The 15,503-nt window shown below is 47.2% G+C and overlaps 1 protein-coding gene across 1 annotated transcript; it reads left to right on the forward strand.

Annotated features, from left to right (window-relative positions):
• Positions 1-8,129: 8,129 nt before the first annotated feature.
• Positions 8,130-10,709, forward strand: LOC127321112 (probable serine/threonine-protein kinase PBL23). Its single transcript, XM_051350150.2, has 5 exons — positions 8,130-8,810; positions 8,888-9,054; positions 9,436-9,625; positions 9,723-10,117; positions 10,209-10,709. Exons 1-5 carry the CDS (start codon positions 8,618-8,620, stop codon positions 10,563-10,565), a joined length of 1,302 nt encoding a protein of 433 aa, XP_051206110.1. The 5' UTR covers positions 8,130-8,617; the 3' UTR covers positions 10,566-10,709.
• Positions 10,710-15,503: the final 4,794 nt, after the last annotated feature.

Consider the following 15,503-nt stretch of genomic DNA (forward strand, 5'->3'; position numbering starts at 1 on the left):
GCACATGCTCACGCATGCATATGACTGAACAAAAGTCAATTAAGCCTCAATGATTTACATTGCTTCAGAGTCCTTGTATCACTTTTATGCCTCTGTTAATTTATTTTGCCGCAAGCATGATTATGACAGTTACTGCTCTCTTGATTTGTCGCTCCCTAGTATTTTGCTAGCCTTCACTTGTACTGAGCGGGAACGCTGCTCGTGCCTCCAAACACATGAAAACCAAGTTATTCCAGAGTGTCCACCATAAATACCTATGCATGGCATTTCAAACCATTCCAAGTAAATTCTCATGTGCTACCTTTAAAACCCTTCAAAATGCTTCTCAATTTGTGTTAACGTTTTATAGCTCATGAGGAAGTATGTGGTGTTTATCTTTCGATCTTGTCATTTACTCCGGACGGACTTTCACCAATGGACTAGTGGCACATCCACTTATCCAATAAATTTGCAAAAAGAGCTGGCAACGGGGTTCCCAGCCCCAATTAACTAACTTTCATAAATTTACAAATAGACACTCCTCCATGGTATGAGATTGTTGGCAGGCACCCGAGGATTCGGTTAGCCATGACTTGAGAAAGCAAAGGTGGGGAGGAGTGTCATCTAAATAAAACTAAAATAAAAGGCACTCCTTCATGGTATGAGATTGTTGGCAGGCACCCGAGGATTCGGTTAGCCATGGTTTGTGAAAGCAAGGTTGGAAGGAGTGCCACCCAAAAATAAAATTTCATGGGAGCCGCTCTTGAAAGTCAGATTGATGAGGTAGTTAGAGTGCCCATTACCATTCGTTGACAACAACAAACACCTCTCAAAACCATTTTACTTCTGTCTTTATAAAAATGAAAAGCTCTAGCGCATGTTAATCCTTGCTTCCCTCTGCGAAGGGTCAATCTTTTACTTTTACATTGAGTCTCCATCCTTTCTTTGAGTACTTTCTTGAGAGCACAACTGCCATTCTTAGTGTAATATGCTTGTCTCAAAATATGATTGATTGTGGTATAACTTTGATGCTTTTATCTTTGACAATCACTATTTCTAGTCTTTCTATGAACTTCAGAGGTGCCTGAGCATTTATGTTTTGCTGATCAAATATGGGCAAGCGAGATACCACTCTATCATACTCTTTTATGAACATTGCAATCCTGCTTATATACATGATTCATGATGCTTATTATTAATTGTTGGTACCTTTCCATGATTGACATAGCTATTAGATGATCTTATTTGCATGTATCTTATTATGAACTGCCTAAGTATTAGCCATAGCATGAGAATATTTACATCATATGAACAAATGTGTTCGTGAAAGTTCTTTTATCGCTCAGTTGTTAACTGAATTGCTTGAGGACAAGCAATAAGCTAAGCTTGGGGGGAGTTGATACGTCCAAAACGTATCTACTTTCCCGAACACTTTTGCTATTGTTTTGCCTCTAATTTGTGTATTTTGGATGCAACTAACACAGACTAACGCTGTTTTCAGCAGAACTGTTCTGGTGTCTCGTTTTTGTGCAGAAATCCAACTTTCAGGAAAATCCTCGGAATTTATGCAGAAGGTCCTATTTTCCCAGAATATTGGCGGAGCCAGAAGGGCAAGCCAGGTGGGGGCACGAGGGCCCCACACACTAGGCCGGCGCGGCCCAGGAGGGGCCCGCGCGGCCCTAGTGTGTGGTGGCCTCGGCTGGCCCCCGACGCCCTCCTTCGGACTACTTATTGCCTTCGACCTAAAAACGCACGGGAGGAAGTCGAAGTCGCCAGAAACCATCCAGTACGCCGCCACATCGCGAAACTCCGTCTCGGGGGACAGAAGTCTCCGTTCTGGCACCTCGCCAGGACGGGGAATTGGAGAAGATCATCGCCATCATCATCACCGACGCCTCTCCATCGACCAGCCATGTTTTCCCCATCCATGTGTGAGTAATTCCCCCGCTGTAGGCTGAAGAGGATGGTAGGGTTTGGATGAGATTGGTCATGTAATAGTCATAAGATTGTTAGGGCATGGTGCCTAGTATCCGTAGATGTTACTTTTATGATATTGTTGCAACTTGTTATGCTTAATGCTTGTCACTAGGGCCCGAGTGACATGATCTCAGATCTGAACATGTTATTGATTCATGAAGATATTTGTTGTTTATGATCTTACCTGCAAGTTGTATACACATGTCGCTGTCCGGAACCAATGGCCCCGAAGTGACAGAAATCGGGACAACCGGAGGGACTGGTAGTGATGTGAGGATCACATGTGTTCACGGAGTGTTAATGCTTTGCTCCGGTATTCTATTAAAAGGAGTACCTTAATATCCAGTAGATTCCCTAGAGGCCCGGCTGCCACCGGCTGGTAGGACAAAAGATGTTGTGCAAGTTTCTCATTGCGAGCACGTACGACTATATATGGAACACATGCCTATTGATTGATTAGTACTTGGATACCGTTTTATTATTATCTGCAAATGCCCCTGCTTTGATTGTTACATGAGTTTCTCTTATCCATGCAACGCCCGTTTATCCGTCCCTGTGCCTACAGTATTTTAATCCTGCTGTTTACTATAATCACTACTGCTGTCTCTGTTACTCTGCTGCTGTTATTTCACTACTGCTACTGCTATAAAACTGTTACTACTGATAAACTCTTGCGAGCAAGTCTGTTTCCAGGTGCAGCTGAATTGACAACTCCGCTGTTAAGGCTTTCAAGTATTCTTTGTCTCCCCTTGTGTCGAATCAATAAATTGGGTTTTACTTCCCGCGAAGACTGTTGCGATCCCCTATACTTGTGGGTCATCACTTTACTAGGGACTCATTGTTGTTTACATAACACACATGTATCAATGTTTCAGTTAATACAATTATAGCATGGTATATAAACATTTATCATAAACATAAAGATATATAATAACCACTTTTATTATTGCCTCTTGGGCATATCTCCAACAATATGTACTTATGCACTTTATCTCTTATTAAGTTGCTTGTTGTGCGATAACCATGCTCCTGGGGACGCCATCAACTCTTTGTTGAATATCATGTGAGTTGCTATGCATGTTCGTCTTGTCTGAAGTAAGGGCGGTTTTCACAATCAAATGGTTTGAGTATGCATACTGTTAGAGAAGAACATTGGGCCGCTAACTAAAGCCATGAATCATGGTGGAAGTTTCAGTTTGGACATAAAACCTCAATCTCTTATGAGAATATTAACTGTTGAATGCTTAAGCATTAAAAGAGGAGTCCATTATCTGTTGTCTATGTTGTCCCGGTATGGGTGTCTAAGTTGAAGAATGATCAAAAGCGAGAAATCCAATGCGAACTTTCTCCTTAGACCCATGTACAGGCGGCATAGAGGTACCCCTTTGTGACACTTGGTTGAAACATATGTCATGCAATGATAATCCGTGTTAATCCAAGCTAATTAGGACAAGGTGCGGGCACTATTAGTATACTATGCATGAGGCTTGCAACTTGTAAGATATAATTTACATGATACATATGCTTTATTACTACCGTTGACAAAATTGTTTCATATTTTCAAAACAAAAGCTCTAGCACAAATATAGCAATCGATGCTTTCCTCTTTGAAGGACCTTTCTTTTACTTTTATGTTGAGTCAGTTCACCTATTTCTCTCCACCTCAAGAAGCAAACACTTGTGTGAACTGTGCATTGATTCCTACATACTTGCATATTGCACTTGTTATATTACTTTACATTGACAATATCCATGAGATATACATGTTATAAGTTGAAAGCAACCGCTGAAACTCAATCTTCCTTTGTGTTGCTTCAATACCTTTACTTTGATTTATTGCTTTATGAGTTAACTCTTATGCAAGACTTATTGATGCTTGTCTTGAAGTATTATTCATGAAAAGTCTTTGCTTTATGATTCATTTGTTTACTCATGTCATTACCATTGTTTTGATGGCTGCATTCATTACATATGCTTACAATAGTATGATCAAGGTTATGATGGCATGTCACTCCAGAAATTATCTTTGTTATCGTTTACCTGCTCGGGACGAGCAGGAACTAAGCTTGGGGATGCTGATACGTCTCCGACGTATCGATAATTTCTTATGTTCCATGCCACATTATTGATGATATCTACATGTTTTATGCATACTTTATGTCATATTTATGCGTTTTCTAGAACTAACCTATTGACGAGATGCCGAAGTGCCAGTTCCTGTTTTCTGCTGTTTTTGGTTTCAGAAATCCTAGTAAGGAAATATTCTCGGAATTGGACGAAATCAACGCCCAGGGTCCTATTTTCACACGAAGCTTCCAGAAGACCGGAGGAGATACGAAGTGGGGCCACGAGGTGGCACCACACTAAGGCGGAGCGGCCAGGCTAGGGCCCGCGCCGCCCTGTTGTGTGGGTCCCTCGTGACTCCAACGACCTTGCCCTTCCGCCTACTTAAAGCCTCCGTCGCGAAAACCCTACCACGTTCGACGAAACCAGAGAAAACCTTCCAGAGCCGCCGCCATCGCGAAGCCAAGATCTGGGGGACAGGAGTCTCTGTTCCGGCACGCCGCCGGGACGGGGAAGTGCCCCCGGAAGGCTTCTCCATCAACACCACCGCCATCTTCATCACCGCTGCTGTCTCCCATGAGGAGGGAGTAGTTCTCCATCGAGGCTCGGGGCTGCACCGGTAGCTATGTGGTTAATCTCTCTCCTATGTACTTCAATACAATAATCTCATGAGCCGCCTTACATGATTGAGATTCATATGATGATGCTTGTAATCTAGATGTCATTATGCTAGTGAAGTGGGTTTTACTTATGTGATCTCCGGAGACTCCTTGTCCCACGTGTGTAAAGGTGACAGTGTCTGCACCGTGTGGGTCTCTTAGGCTATATTTCATAGAATACTTATTCGCTGTTATGAATGGCATAGTGAAGTGCTTATTTATATCCCTTTATGATTGCAATGTGTTTTGTATCACAATTTATCTGTGTGCTACTCTAGTGATGTTATTAAAGTAGTTTATTCCTCCTGCACGGTATAATGGTGATAGTGTGTGCATCGTGTAGTACTTGGCGTAGGCTATGATTGTGATCTCTTGTAGATTATGAAGTTAACTATTGCTATGATAGTATTGATGTGATCTATGCCTCCTTTCGTAGTGTGAAGGTAACAGTGTGCATGCTATGTTAGTACTTGGTTTGGTTATGTTGATCTGTTATGCACTCTAAGGTTATTTAAATATGAACATTGAATATTGTGGAGCTTGTTAACTCCGGCATTGAGGGTTCGTGTAATCCTACACAGTTAGTGGTGTTTATCATCCAACAAGAGGGTGTAGAGTCTAGCATCTATCTATTTATTCTGTTATGTGATCAATGTTGAGAGTGTCCACTAGTGAAAGTATGATCCCTAGGCCTTGTTCCTAAATACTGCTATCGCTGCTTGTTTATCGTTTCTTTACCGCTTGTTTACTTCCCGCAATATTACTACCATCAATCGCACGCCAAAGAAGCACTTTTCTGGCGCCGTACTACTGCTCATATTCATTCATACCACTTGTATTTCACTATCTCTTCGCCGAACTAGTGCACCTATTAGGTGTGTTGGGGACACAAGAGACTTCTTGTTTTGTGGTTGCAGGGTTGCATGAGAGGGATATCTTTGACCTCTTCCTCCCTGAGTTCGATAAACCTTGGGTGATCCACTTAAGGGAAACTTGCTGCTGTTCTACAAACCTCTGCTCTTGGAGGCCCAACACTGTCTACAAGAATAGAAGCACCCGTAGACATCAAGCAGCTACATCTTGAAGTAAGAATAAGGTTCTCCCCACCCTATTCTTGCTCTGGTGATGCGTCTATCACTAGTGGAGGGTGTAAGATTCAATAATAGAGACAATAGTATTTTGATGTATCCATGATTTATTATAATGTTCCTTGAATATTCATATCAGTCAACTTGTATCGATTGTAAATTACGTGAATTATTTGTGAAACTCTTTACTTGTATGGTCTTCTAAAGTTTTCCTAGTCACGGAGTTCGTGTGACACACATGAATATTATACTAGCACATGAATAGTTGATGACTATGGTTCCAAATCATTTATATGGAGATGTCAAACAAGTAATATGGACACATGTTGTGGACAGGGAATTGGACTTGGACTGACCCAACATCAGACATAGGTACAATGCTTAGTGTTTCTCTCTACGTGATATGTACGCTTTGTCCTTAGACCTAAGATAGTCTCATGTACTCGAGATGTGAATCAACCTACTTAGGGGCTATCAAACGCTACAACGTAACATGGTAGTTGTAAAGGTAGGTTTGAGCTTGTCCTAAAGTGTTACAAGGTGTGGTCAGTCAAGATGGGATTTGCCCCTCTCTACATGTGGGAGATATCTCTAGGACCCTCGAGAGATCGGAACCAGAAATGCATGGCCGTGCTACATGAGGTTAAGAGTTAACCTAGTAAGGGATTCCGCATCACAAAAATCGAGAAAGAGTGGTTAGCTTGGAGCTTAACCGAATATCGTGAGGCCAAGGGAATGGCATGTACAAAACATTGTGATAGTTCATCCGATATATGATTTTTATGCACGTTTAGGAGTTGGCACGTCTTGCTAGAGGCCGCTACCAACTATAGGGGCACGCACTTAAGGGGTTGGAAGCCTAATTCGGATAGGATCCGACATTAGATGAGGCTTAGGTTTCTAATGGGTGTCTAATGTAGAAGCCCATCGAAGACGCCTATAGTAGAGAGAGCAGGGCGAGCTGATTAGGGTTGAACCACTCCACCTAGCCACCACACCTCCCATACCTCAGTTTCTCACGCGGACCTAGCAGTGTGACGTGTGACGCTTCCACTCCGCACATGTGGATACCTTGAAGGTGTTGCATTTGTAGCACTTGCACGAGCCACACGAAAGGAGCTATTCGTGAGACGAGACGTCGAGGACGAGGACGTAGGATGATTACCCTGCCCCGACATGCTTCTACTACGCGTCTAGTGGCAATCATGTGATCTATGACTACAACAATCATGGTTTACGCGGTAGAATGTTTTGATTTTCGCTAGTGTAGCCTACTCGTATCCCTGTAGAGGGTGTGCGGGGCTGTGCGTAACACGGATCTCCTCAAATCAATTTGGGTTTTGCGTTTGTTGGTGTTGTTCAAGGTTAGGCTCTTTCGATCTACATGATCTCATCTTTGGCGATGGCTACTATCTAGTGCGCTGGTCCTTTGGAATCTTAGTATGACAATTTCTTGTTTGTCTACTACAACCAGCTCTACTACGATAATTTTTTCCCACTCCGGTGATGGAGGGGCGAGGACGGCTACACGCCAATGTTTGTAGTGATCACTAGGTTGTATATGAACCTATTTATAATGTTTATTATGTTTTGAGTTCTTTGTACTGCAATGGATGATTATCAAAAAATTGGTGGACATTTTTGCGAATAAAAAAGAGATTTCAAGGTGTTGAAAGTTGAATAATGCCAAACCAAATCCAAAAGTGAAAAAAGAAAATGAATTAATTAATTGTAGAGATACGAACTGACTTGAAGATGCTCTTGCTACCTTTGCAATGGAGAAAGGGGCGCGGGTGTGTCTCATAACAATGTACATGCATGCGTGTCATATTATGCCGTCGATGGACTATAACAGACATATTATAAACTATCATAATTATTTTCAGATTTTTTAGAAACTTGAAATTTTGATTTTGAGAATTGGTACCATGGTATCATTTAGTGGTTGGTTTAACAGAATATAGTACGACCATACTTAGTACATTAACACATTTCTCTATAAAATCAGCCAAACTTAGTAAAACTTCGATTTCCTAAGTATAACCAGGTCTTGAGACTGAATATATTCCACATTATGGCCAGCTATCATCCTCAATCATTTTAAACTCCCAAATCAAACTAGTTCATGGCCTGCATGAAATTAGTTCATGGCCAACACACGATCGACGGACGAAGCGTTTCGTTTCCGGCAGAAACATGCAAGTGACGATGGAAGGTCAAGCAAGCAGGTGGACAGCAAGAATGGCCGAAACGCCCCCTCCACGACCCTTCGCGGCATGGCTGGTGGTCCGCACGTTCCCACTACGTACCCCCTTGTTTTGGAGCGCTCCGTCCACCCGCGCCAAAATTAGCCTCCTCCTCTCCCTCTCCTACCCTCTGCAACCTGCATCTCTCCTCTCCGGGAAGGCCTTTGGAGTTTGGATCCCTCGATCTCCAAGGCCTTCTCCTCGGACTGGTTCGATCACCACCCATTGTCACCGCCTCCATCGATCTCGATCCCTCACACACCCTTCTTCGGTTCATTCCCCTAGGCGATCACGCCTCCTCCGCATCACCGCGCCGTCTGATCGATTCGACAGCACCTGAGAGAGAGACAGAAACAGAGGCAAAGCAAGCCGGCGGGCCGGACCGGTGGGTGCTGTCTGCGCGAGCGCGTACATACGTGTGTAACCGCATACGGTGCGGCGCGGTGGAATTGATGGCGTCCCATGAGGTCCAGGCGCCGCGACGGTGCTGACTCGGCGCTCGATGATCGTCCGCAGGCGGTGACGGCGGCGGCGGCTCCTCGGACGTCGTCCCTGCGGCGTTCTTGGCCACCGCGTGGTCACTGGCAGGCAGCGGGGAAGCAAGATGAGCTGCTTGCCGTGTTTCGGGAAGAAGAAGAACGAGGGAGGCGGCGACGAGCAGGCGGAGTCGTCGCGGGGGCCCATGACGCCGCCTCCCGCGGTGCAGGCGCCCGCGCCCTCCTACGGCGCCCCGGCTTCTGCCGCGCCCGTCGCGGTCGCCGCTCCAGCGCTAGTCACGCCTGCCAAGCCGCCCGGCGGTGCGTGATACCTCTGCTTAATTTACGCGTTCTGGACCTGCACATTTTGTACTGAATGAAATCGATGACTAATGCAGAGAACAACGCGGGCTCCTCGGAGGACGCGCTGCGGCAAGAAATCGAGGTGAAGGCGTTCGCGTTCCGGGAGCTCGCGGCGGCCACGGACCACTTCACGCCGTACAACCTCGTCGGAGAAGGGGGCTTCTTCAGGGTGTACAAGGGCCAGCTAGACAAGGACGGACAGGTACTCCCTCCGTCCACAAATAAGTGTACATCTAGGTTTTTGGATAAGTCAAACTTGTTTAATTTTGACCAACTTATTATAAAAAATTATACGCATATGTGACATTAGATTACTATATTATGAAACTACATTTCAAGGTGGATCTAGTGATACTAATCTAGTGTCATAAATGCTGCTACTTTTTCCTAAAATGGTGGTCAAATGTAATAAAGTTTGACTTATCAAAAAACCTAGATGTACACTTATTTGTGGACGGAGGGAGTATGTATTTTGCCTGGACAAAAACCGTTTGACTGAATCGTGCATGCCATGCACACGGCTTGCCAAATAAGGCGCGCACCGGATCGTATGGATGTTGATTCGTTCATTTGTGCGTTTCAGACCGTGGCCATCAAGCAGATGGACAAGCATGGATTCCAAGGCAACATCGAGTTCCTGACCGAGGTCTCCAAGCTCAGCAAGCTTCACCAGGAGAACCTAATCGACATCCTCGGCTACTGCGCCGACGGCGACCAGCGGCTCCTCGTCTACGAGCACATGGACGGCGGCACCTTGGAAGACCACCTCTTCGGTATGTACGCACGTCCATCTCTTCCATTGCCTTTCAATCCGCGCAATGGCAGTCGTTCATTAATCGTTGATCGAGACCGTTCCTCAATCGACAACAGACTTGCCGCCGGAGAAGAAGCCGTTGGACTGGACGACGAGGATGAAGGTGGCTTATGGCGCGGCGCAGGGTCTCGAGTACCTGCACGAGAAGGCGAACCCGCCAGTGGTATACGGGGACTTCAAGGCCTCCAACGTCCTCCTCGACGCCAGCTTCACGCCCAAGCTCTCCGACTTCGGCCTGGCGCAGCTCGGCAAGACGGGTGGCGGCAACATGCCCATGGCGTCGCCGATGATGGGCTCCTTTGGGTGCCTCGCGCCGGAGTACGACCGCGGCGGCCAGGTCACGATGAAGTCCGACGTCTACAGCTTCGGCGTCGTGCTGTTGCAGCTCATCTCCGGCAGGCGGACCGTCGACACCAGCAAGCCCGTCGAGGAGCAGAACGTCGTCACCTGGGTACGTGATTCACCATTGCACCCATTTAGCAAATCCATAGGTGGATGTTGATAAAATTTTGCTAATCAAGGTTTTGCAATCTGCGATGCAGGCACAGCCGATGTTCAAAGATCAGAAGAGATATCATGAGCTGGTGGATCCGCTCGTCAAAAGGGAGTACCCGGCCAAGGCGTTGAACCAAGTGGTGGCCATGGCGTCGATGTGCTTGCAAGAAGAGGACTGCGTGCGGCCGATGATGGGCGACGTCGTCATGACGCTAGGCTTCCTCACCATGCTGCCACCGGATCCGCCGAGCGTCAACGTCCCTCCTCCGGCTGCCGCCCCAGAGCCCAAGAAAGACGAAAAATCGCACAAATCGCACCACTCTGACAGTTCGTCGTCCTCTTCGGATGACGATGACGACCACGGCGAGGAGGAAGAGGAGGAGGAAGAGGAGGAGCAGAGTTAAGGATGATTTGTTTTGGGGAAGGAAACGATAATAAGATGCTTCAGAACTTTAATGTCAAGAACCATGTACGCCATGTGGTTTGTTTCATGTGTCTGATGTGTAAGTAGTTCTATACATGAATTGATCTGGGGGGTTTCTGGGAGAGATTGCGGCAATGGAATGAGCGGCGGGGCTTGAGCACAGACAAACTATATTCATACAATTTTTTGGTGGCAGCAGAGCTAAAGCAGCAATAACGAATTCAGTATGTCTCGAAATAGATCGATCACGATAAAAAAATATTTTGCTGATTTTTCAGTTGTTTAAAACTTCAAAATTCTCGAAGCACATACTGTGCAAAACGCAACTCTGAAACTTGCAAATTATTTTTAAACTGGAGCATATATAGAGTGGTGATGATGAGACTACGACCTAAATATGTGTTGATCAAAATTAAGTGAAGCAAAAAAAAAGGGACAACACCCACCTCCCCACCTCTAGTTAAAATGGAGCGTCCGACCCAAGGTCATATTCATGGCGGAACCACCTCGGGTTCCGTCCATGGCACGCCACGCGTCGATCCCCACCGCCACCAAGGTCTTCCACGGCCACGCGTCTGTACGCCACCACTCCGTCGCCCAGATAGGCTTAGCCTCGAAGCCAAGCTTGCTATCGCTCTCCCCACTCCCTCGTCGCTGCGAAGTTTCCCGGAGGCGCCTGACGCTGGTGTCGTTCGGCGACGATGGAGGAGAGGTTCCGGAGGGTTGCGGCGAGGTTCAAGGCCTGGCGTGACAAGGCGACGGGCGAGGGACGGGAGCAAACGGCCGCGGCTTCCCCTCCGCGAGCTCAGAGCCAGATCCATGTCGATCCGGGGTGCGGCTACCGCTTGCTGGAGTGGGTGAGGCGCGGGCCGAGGAAGAAGCGGTGTGCGGTGCTCGATCTGCGTCGGATTCGGGAGATCGCGATTTCAATCTCTGAATCGGCTCGTTTGGGCCGATTCCAATCGAAATCGCGCCGCAAAGGAGCTTCATCGTCTCCAGTAGGTTCTCGAGCTCGTCAGGCAGCTCCGCCGAAGCGGGGCCCGCCAACCTCTGTTATGGCCCATGCGGTGGTGAAGCCTGATCCGAAGAAGAGATCCCTGAGCAAAATCATCTGCGACAAGCTCAAGGGCAAGGGGGAGGCATCGTCGACAATTCCGCGCAGCGCCATGAGGGCCTCCTGCCAGCCAATTCGACGGGCTGGGCAGAGAGGCCGTCCCAGACGTCCTCTATCTCCCCTTTCCATGATGATGGTAGAAGCAAATCGTCAGATGCCGCCAATGTGGGAGCTGATCAGCGAATCGGAAGGGGGGTCGCGCAGGGATCGTGTGGCGGCAACCTTGCTATTGGTTTTCAGCTACCAAGCCTTGCTGATGGAGAAGACTCTGCAAGTTTTGGTGGCAGAGAAGAAGGAGGACTAAGGCTTCGGCCTCAGCGACAAGCTTTTGGAGTTCTTGCTAGCAGCATAGTGTCTGGGCATCTAGCCGTTGACAGGATACCAAGGGTAGAAGTGAGAGAACACTTTTGGAACACTTTTGGCTCGGAGGTGGATGAGGTGGAAAGCTTCTACAAGCAGTTAGGGCATATTTCATGGAATCCTACCAAACCACCAGGACAGAGACGTCCTTGTACAAATAGGGGTGTACCTAGGGTTCACGTCTCCCCCTTCAGGCCGCCGCCACCACTTCCTCCTGATCGTCCAGGTTTGTGTGTGCTTGGAGTTGACGATTCTGATCGAGAGGAGTTTTGATCATGGCTGATCGAGGAAGAGGTCGTGGTTGTGGCAACAGTGGTAGAGGAGATCGACAGCAACAACAGGATCAACAGTTTCAACCCGAATTCAACCAGATGCAGGCGTTTCCCTATCCTCCACAAGCTCCTTATGGGTTCATGCCTGGTGATATGCCTCCACCGTGGTTTGGTGGACCGCTCCCTCCCTATCCCCAACAATATTTTGGTATGCAGCCAAATCAATGGGTAAATCCCCAGCAGAATGGTGGTCAGGGGCAACAGGCAGCTGGAGACTATGGTGGTAGGAACAAGAATCAACAGGGGAGATTCCAGCAGAAGAAAAAAGGGCATGTTCAGGTAGAGGCTGCTGGGTCTAGTTCTTTGAATTATGCAGATACTATCTGTGAGGGTTGTGGAGAACCAGGTCACTTGAAGGCTGCTTGCTCAAAGAATGCATGTTGTTTTATCTGCAAAGCCAGTAATCACTCTGTGGATGATTGCCCATTTCTCAAAAGGCCTCATTAGATTGCAAGGTACATAGGGAGATCTGCAACTGGCCTAGGTTTCTATCATATTGAGGCACCTGAGGTTAGTGTTAATCCTAATAGCTCAACAAGGTACTGTTGTGTGGTGACTATTGAAGATGGGGAAATCAGCAGAGAAGATCTGGCTTGGGAGTTCTCCAACATCTACAAGACAAACTGGCCATGGAAAATTAGAGAGCTTGGTAACTGGTCATATTTGGTGAAATTCCCACCACATATTCCTGTGGAACAAGTGCTTGGCTACCCTAGGTTTGGATTAGCTAAGGATTGGCATTACAGTTTCAGTCACCAAGTGGTGTGATGACCCAGAACCTGTGGAAACTTTGGCTGAGAATTGGATTAAGTTAGGGGACTGCTTCCTCCATGGTGTGAGTGGAATATCATTGACCAAGCCGTCTAAGTTTGTGGCTTACTGAGGAAAGTGGATTGGTAAAGCATCTTCAGAAATTATGCAGAGGTGCTTAGAGTGGAAATCCTTTGTAGAGATCCCAACAGAATCCCTGCTGATAGATTTTTCAACTTCCATGGGAAACTCTTCCAGTTGCAGTTTACTGCTGAGGTTCCTAATGCACCTGGGGTATAGAGAGATGTAGCTACAGGACTGTTATCACCAGAATTTGACCGGATCAGAGGTGGGCCGCGATTGGAGATGGGCTTGAAGGATATACATGGAAGGAATACATGAATCGGCCTGATATGCAAAGTTTGGGCTAGTTTGCCCGTGTATCTGTAATATAGTAGTGTTATCGCCAGAATTTGACCGAATCAGAGGTGGGCCGCGATCAAGATGGGTTTGAAGAATATACATGGAAGAATATACGTGAATCGGCCTTATATGCAAAGTTTGGGCTAGTTTGCCCGTGTATCTGTAATATAGTAGGATACGTGTTGATTAGTTAGAGTTTGACTCGTGCACGGTTGGGATTATTCCCACGTTAGAAAGTCTACGGACTATAAATATGTATCTAGGGTTTATGAAATAAACAACAATCACGTTCACCACAAATCAATCTAGGCGCATCGCCAACTCCCTTGTCTCGAGGGTTTCTTCCGGGTAAGCATCATGCTGCCTAGATCGCATCTTGCGATCTAGGCAGTACAAGTTTATTCGTTGTTCATGCGTTGCTCGTACTGAAGCCTTTTTGATGGCGAGCAACGTAGTTATCTTAGATGTGTTAGGGTTAGCATTGTTCTTCGTATCATATGCTGTCGTCGTGCAACCCTTAGACATCTAGCCGCCCTTACACCTATCTTAGGTGTAGGGGCGGCACCCCGCTTGATCATTATTTAGTAGATCCGATCCGTTATGGTTGCTCCTTGTTCTTCAAGGATTAGTTTAATATCTGCATAGTTAGGCCTTACAAAGGGTTGAAGGATCCAGTGGCACGTAGGGTGTAGTTTGCTAGCCCTAGACAGGATGTTCCGAGGATCAACTTCGTGTTGGTTTTTAGGTCTTGTCTAGGATTGGTTTACGATCACCGTGCGTGGCCGCCAGGCTCAATCACGAGTAGGATGTTCCGATTATGTGGTGAAAACCCTAAATCGTAGTAGGTCGTTTTAGCTTTATTTTGATCAAGCAGGACCACCATATATTCGTACACCTCGTACGGATCATGGGTGGATCGGCTCTTTGAGCCGATTCACAGGACAACCTGAGAGCCGATCGAGGCTCGTATTTAATGTTTACGTGTATGCCATGCAGGAAACTAAGCGAGGCACATCCATCACCTTCCTGACCAGGTATAGGTCAGGTGGCACGCCCTTGCACCAGCATCGGACGTGCGTGCCGAGTCTTTGCGGGCCGTCGCTCGGAGGGACCAGGGCCAGCCGCAGTCCTGGGAGCCTCCTGGCTCTACTGTGTTGCTCGTCGCTGCTCGCCGGTGGGTTTCTGACCGCAACACATTCTGGCACGCCCGGTGGGACCGTCTTCGACATCAACCGCATCGCCATCTAGATCTGAGATGGCGGAAGGCACTCCAGTCACGTACGAGGATCTGACCGAGGAGCTCAAGAAGAAGTATGACGAGGTCAAAGCAATCCTCGAAGCTGACCTCATCGGCTCTTTTCACAGAACCCGCTCACATGGCATCAGGTGGAAAGGGTTCTCACCTGAAGGCGCGCTCGATGGGGTGGACCTGTCCGCCCCGTCAGAAGAACGCACCAGGTCTCTGCGTCAGGAGATTAACTTCATGGTAGCTCATTCGCTACACCGCCATTCTGAGAGCCTGGTGAACACTTTGGAGCGTGTCGCTCTTCGGGTGATCCAGGAAATCATGAGGCATCAGTACTCTCTGTCAGGACCAGCTCTAGGGACTTACCAAGGAGAGATGCCACTCCAGTCCCGTCCACCGCTGCCATTCGCGTTGGCAGCACCAGAAGTGCCGAATTCACCGGCATACGTCGTCTACAAGATCGGTGGTGACCCTAGTGACTACCAGTTCTTACATGAGGCGCCTAAGGAGATCCCTCACGGATACACGTGTACATACGTGCCAGACTGGAGTAACTGGCCACTCACAAACCAGACTGCAACAGCAGGGACTTCTGGAACAGCAGGAGGAACTTCGGGAACAGATCTTGAGAAGCAGATGTGGCTAGCTAGGTATGCCACTTCGACAAACCTCCAGAGCTCAGCTCCTGCAGTT

Source organism: Lolium perenne, chromosome 1 (genome assembly GCF_019359855.2).
Source record: "Lolium perenne isolate Kyuss_39 chromosome 1, Kyuss_2.0, whole genome shotgun sequence".
In the NCBI taxonomy this organism is placed as follows: Eukaryota; Viridiplantae; Streptophyta; class Magnoliopsida; order Poales; family Poaceae; genus Lolium; species Lolium perenne.

What these genes read in the sequence shown, in the direction of transcription:
- LOC127321112 (XM_051350150.2), top strand. Translation starts at nt 8,618, where the DNA reads ATGAGCTGCTTGCCGTGTTTCGGGAAGAAGAAGAACGAGGGAGGCGGC. An exon ending in CTTGGAAGACCACCTCTTCG is followed by an intron (nt 9,626 to 9,722) that starts GTATGTACGCAC and finishes AATCGACAACAG; the next exon opens with ACTTGCCGCCGGAGAAGAAG. An exon ending in AGCAGAACGTCGTCACCTGG is followed by an intron (nt 10,118 to 10,208) that starts GTACGTGATTCA and finishes TCTGCGATGCAG; the next exon opens with GCACAGCCGATGTTCAAAGA.